Below are 6,000 nucleotides of genomic sequence, written 5' to 3' on the forward strand. Positions count from 1 at the left end.
GTTTCAATCCTTTGTCTGAGGCCAAAAACCTAGAGATATCTAGCCCAGATCCTGCACTGGAATGCCAGATAATTTTCGTCTGATTTTCTCCTAAGCCCGAGCTGTGGGAAATGAAGAAAGAAAGAAGAGCCACCACCCTGGGTGTTTTCTTTGTCTCATGTCACTTCAGCAAGTTCTTACCTGACTCCAGGGTCAATGTCACTACCGGAACACGGTCCTTGGGAAATCTCCTCGTTAAAACCCCTCACAGTGGCCATGGCCCATTGCAATAGAAAGTCAACAAAGCCTTACTGTGCAGCTAATGAGTCCAGGACTTCTCAAAACACAAATAATTAGGCTATAATCACATTTCCCGGATAAAAGACAAAAAATGTTTAGAGCCTCATTGTTTTCTTTTGAAGAGATAATTACATTGTTATATTTTCCAGAATTTAATTTTCTCATTGACAGGGTTGGCATAAGTAGATTAGCTCTCTATCTCAGCTGATAGAATGAAATTACAATAGTATATCTGTTTTATTGCTGATTCTTAGACTATTGTTCTAAGTTATTTGCATAAGAGTTCATTCGACTTTGTTGATAATTGTATGCTTTTGAGACAGCTTTGACCATTCTGTATTGATAATTAAAACTCATTTAAATTCAAAGTTTATCTACTCACTCACTCATTTTAGGGTCATTAAAGGGTCATTATTTATCACTACAAAAAAAAGAAAGAAAAAATCAGATGGCATGAAGAATCTGTGACATTTTGTTTTGTTTTGTGTTGATTTTTGAGACAGAGACTCCCGATGTAGCCTTGGCTAGCCTAGACCCTACTAGAGCAGGCTGGCCTTAGACTTGAAGTAATACTGCTGTACCTAGATCTCAAGTGCTGAGATGAGAGGTGTGTGCCGCCATATTTGGCCTTCCCTTTTGTTTTGTTTGAATGGCTCCTTTAGATAAAACAAAACTCAAAACTCGACTAATTTTTACTTTAAGCTATTCTTAAATAAACGTTGATGTAGTGGATGGACTTCATTAGTCCACTGCTTACCTTGCAGTATGAGGATGTGACTTTGATTCCCAGGAGCCATGAAAAAGAAGAAAATCTGGGTGTGGTGGCATGTGTTTGTAATCCCAGTGTTAGAAAGGCAGAGATGGGCAGATCCCTGGGGCTTGCTGCCCAGCCAGCCTAGCTTCCTTGGTATCACCAGTGTGATACCCCATCTCAAAGAATAAGTGGGGGCAATATCTGGGAAATGTTACTCAAGATTATTCTCTGGCTTCCACAAGCAAGCACACCTGTACACATGTGAAGACATACCCACACATATGATAACACACACACACACACACACACACACACACACACACACAAGCACATGCACACCCACACTCATGCACACATACATCTTCAAAAGAAGAAGTTTGACGAATTTGATCTAGTCAGTTCCTGAATCTCAGCCTTCCTTAGTAATACAAAATTCTGCAGTCCACCTTGGAAATTTCAGGAGCCAAAAGTTCAACTCTGATCAGTTCAAGAGAAATAAAATTCAGTTGTCACTAACAGCCTCATTCACATCCACATCTTCACAGTTGTTTCCAAAGTCGATCAGGCTGACTGAAGTTTTTTTTTTTTTTTTTTTTTAATTCCAGATATGTTCAAATTTTTTCAAGTCTGGTCTCATTTTTGTTCTGATCCTATAAGGAGATACTTTTATTTATAGGTAATAAAACTGAGCCCTATGCTAGGAAGATGGCTCAGCAGTTATGAGCACAGGCTGCTCTTTCAGAGGACCCAAGTTCTGTTTCCAGCACCCAGTAGGGGGCCTCACAGCTACTTCTAACTCCGGATCCTGGGTCTCTGATGCCCACTTCTGCTTTACAGAGACACTTGCATACATACCCCAGATGAACGTACGTGCAAATTGTTAAAAATAAAATAAATCTTAAAAGAATAATACTTAGCCATTGCCAGTATTCCAGGGGACCTGAGAAAACTGAAAATTTCAAGCCGTATTTTTACAAGATAGTGTTCTGCTGATATAGACTAATGATTTTTTTTTTTTTACAATATATGCTATTCTCTTTTTATACATAGGAAAAATTGGATGTAGGGGTGAGAAAAGAAGTTGATGGCATGGGAACCTCAGAAATCAAGTACGGAGACTCCATTTGCTATATACAGCATGTGGATACAGGCCTGTGGCTAACCTACCAGTCTGTGGATGTGAAATCAGCACGAATGGGATCCATACAGCGTAAGGTAAGATCATACACAAACAGAGCTTATGGCAGTCATGTTCATAAGTGAAAAAAACAGGAGCACATAAACAAAGGCTTCAGCCACCTCCTAGGGTTCATTATTTTACACTCTAAAGGTCAAATTGTACTATTTGTTTATTTAATATTTCATCCAAAAGATTCTGATGATCAAGTTGCCTATCTATGCATGCAAAACCAGTGCCCAGTCTTTCAGATCCCATTTCTATATCTGAGGGTGTAATAATAACTACTTTTACTGAATTATGAGATTTCCAGCCCCTTGGACCACATGCAACAATGCCACCATAATTGACTTTTTTTTTTTTTTTTTTTTTTTTTTTTTTTTTTTTTTTTTTTTTTTTAGGATGAACCCTTGTGGGGGTTTTCTCAGTGATGTATAGGATTACAATTCGGGGATTCATGTATTCAAATATTAGGGGAATAAGTACACTGTCTTCTAGATTCTATCTTATTCTACCTAGTTTTCTTTGTCCTTCATTCTTACTGCTATCTCTTCTTGCTCACAAGATAGCCACCATACTTCTTGGTGGTGGTACCAGTCTAGGCCTGCCTACATTCTAAACCTTTCATCAATTTCTTTTTCCTTTTCCTTTTTTTTCTTTTCATTTTTTCTTTTCTTCCTTCCACCCCCCCCCCTTTTTTTTGAGACAGAGTCTCACTATGTAGCTCTGGAAGTTGTGAAACTATGTAGTCTGGGAGAGACTTGAACTCATAGAGATCTGTCTGCCTCTGTCTCCCAAGTGCTGAGATTAAAGGCATGCACCCCTACTCCTGGCTCCTTTTCCAAATTTCTAGACATCACGTTTCACTGATCTAGTGTATCACATAAGCAAACTTCTTGTCATTCCCCAGAAAACCACAGATTTTCACACCTGTGTTTTTGGATAGGTTGTTTCTTCTCTTCAGTGTATGACTCTTGTTTTGTCAGCCCAAGGTTTGTGCATTCTTCATAGTCTAAACTCGAATAATCACATTGGATGTTCTTCCCTTCCCAGATGGTTCACTGTACACTCTCTGTGCTCTAAAAGCAATTGTATAGAGCTTACTAAATTTTACGTACACTTCCTGTGTGGTTTGATTTACTCAGTATTATGGTTTGAATGTTAAGTATGCTGCAAGTTAATCCTCTCTGGAAACACCCTTATAAATGCACTCTAAGGCATGCCTCATTAATTCCCTAGGTACTTTTTAACCCAAGAAAACTGATAATCACAGTTAAGTATCACAGACTCTGAACTGCTGATGCTGCTTTTGGAGAGCCTCAGAAGGAAAATAAGGGATGACAAGCTGAGTGATCAAGACTCGCTAGCTGAATCTGTGCTAGCTGTCTGTATTACTCCATCTTTGGTGCGCCTACCATGGTTTTTACTCACAAACATGTTTGTTCTTCTCTTGTCTGCCATGTTCTTTCCAAGTTAACTTCTGTGTTTTTTTCAATTGTTTTGAGATTTCTTTCAGTTTCTATCTATCTATCTATCTATCTATCTATCTATCTATCTATCTATCTATCTATCATCCATCTATCATCTATCCATCCATCCATCATCAACTGTATCTATCTCTCTATTATTATTGTTGTTGTTGTATCCTCCTCCTTTAGAAAATTTTCATCTAGCTTTTGTAAAATTTCAGCCTATTTTCATTTGAGCTTTTTTTTTTTTTTTTTTTTTACATGTTTCCTCACTGTGAATTTTCACTCCTGATTTATAGAACTTACAGGATTTTTGAATCCTTAAGATAATTGAGATTATTTTTTATTTTTAAGTGGTCTCATTTTATTACCTTTTGGTGGTATTTAAGAAAAACACTAGCAGTGATTTTTGAGTTTTATAAGTTAAAGCCAATGAAAATCATGTTTTAGCTTCCTTTAATTTGTTCAAATAATTAAGATACCAGACGTCTAGTTACTAAAGAATCCTTGCATTCATAGAATTAAACCCTACTTGACCATAGCCCATTATTCCGGTAAAATCCTACTAGATTTAATTAACTTATTTTATTCAGAAATATTACATATATTCATGAGGAAAATTAAATTCTCTTTATGAGTCGTTAAGTTTTCATTTCATATAATTTACATGTTTATTAATTTCCACATGTCCTGAAGCATCACTCTTCATTGGTCTCTCTTCAACCATGTGAAAATGGAATGACTTTTCCTAGATCACAGACTTAGAAAGACAGATGACAAGACAAAGTTCTCCATCCACTGGTCTAGGATATCAGCTCTTTGAAACTGTATCAGCATTCATGTACAAAACCATCCAGTCCCAAGGTCTTCTAGCTTGTGAGCCTTAAATTATCCCTCCAATGTTTCCTGAAAATGAACTATGTGTAATTGATTTTATAATCAGTTGAATGGATCACCTTTAGAATACCAGGGCTTACTGTTGTTTTTGAGATAGAGTCTCATTTTGTTTCCCAGGCTATCTTTTAACTCCTGGGTTCCAGTGATCCTCCTGTCTCAGCCTTTAGAATAGCTGAGGCTATAAGATGTGCCACCATGGCTATCTCTGTTGATTATTCCTCTGGATTAGCTAGGCCTTCTGCTGTTTGTTTTTGCCATTGGGATAGATTCCCATAAAATTCTATTAGCATTGTCAGTTTCCTGTATTCTATGTTTCTTCCTTCCTATTTTATTTTCAGCCAAGCCTGGGAGAGGTGTATTTATCTATCTTCTCAGAGAATCAAATTTTAGATTTACCCATCCTTTCTAGTGTCTTCAGTTTTTTATCTTCACCAACTCCATCTTTATACTTTGTTCGTTATCCTTTTTGAGGTTTAATATAGTATTTTAGTATTTTTTTTTTCTGTTAATAAAAGCAAGCAAGAGAAGCATCTTGCCTTTGAATACACATCTGTGTCTCATTGATTTTTGCTTCATGGGTTCCTCTTTACTCAAGATACTTAATAATTTTAGTTCCAGTTACAGATTATGGTTCATCCAGGGTCCTGAATTAGTTACCTTGCTTAAGTGTTGAATGAAGGAAGCCATACTTGAAGGGACATATGGTCTTTTTCCTCAAATACATTGTGCAGCCAATTGACTGGAGCCATTGAAAGTGTGGAAGGTGGTGAGCACTGTGATGGACAGGACAGAAATGAAGGCCTGGGGAGATCTGAAACCATTCTAGTATCTGCCTTTGTGATATAGGTGTTAGCCGTGTGTGTGTTTGTGTGTGTGTGTGTGTGTGTGTGTGTGTGTGTGTGTGTGTGTGTGTGTGTGTGAGAGAGAGAGAGAGAGAGAGAGAGAGAGAGAGAGAGAAAGAGAGAGAGTGATCTCTTGAAAATTCATTGACCTGTCACTGAAGATATGTGCACTAATCTCTCATGGAATGTTCAAGATATGAAAACTAACAAAGAACGTGTGTGTGTGTGTGTGTGTGTGTGCGCGCGCACGCGCGCGCACACGTGCACGTATATGTTAATAGTTTAGATACCTCAGAGTCAGGGGTTAGTGCTTAGTGATCGATCAGTTCACAGTACAGCTGATGATATTACATAGTAATGGAATGAAATGCCTTCTCTGTTGGTTTGTTGTTTGTTAGGCTGTAGATAAATCATTGATTGCAGATATGGGGCAATATTTTACTGTTGTTTCATTCAGCTCAATGTATTTATTGAACCATCTTTAAAACAATAATGTAGTAACTGTACTGCATGGCTGCTTTGTACAGGGACTTTGCCTATTATTTACTCTGAGCACAATTGTATCTGTTGCCTGGTTTTGAT

The 6,000-nt window shown here is 37.6% G+C and overlaps 1 protein-coding gene across 1 annotated transcript in view; it reads left to right on the plus strand.

Annotated features, from left to right (window-relative positions):
* The window catches only part of Ryr2 (ryanodine receptor 2), a 593,927-nt gene that overhangs the window by 298,751 nt on the left and 289,176 nt on the right, over window positions 1–6,000 (plus strand). Inside the window, 1 exon segment of the mRNA XM_028859656.2 lies at window positions 2,084–2,248. Coding sequence (XP_028715489.1) covers window positions 2,084–2,248 — 165 coding nt within the window.

The sequence above is a fragment of the Peromyscus leucopus genome, chromosome 5, assembly GCF_004664715.2.
Source record: "Peromyscus leucopus breed LL Stock chromosome 5, UCI_PerLeu_2.1, whole genome shotgun sequence".
Lineage (NCBI taxonomy): Eukaryota > Metazoa > Chordata > Mammalia > Rodentia > Cricetidae > Peromyscus > Peromyscus leucopus.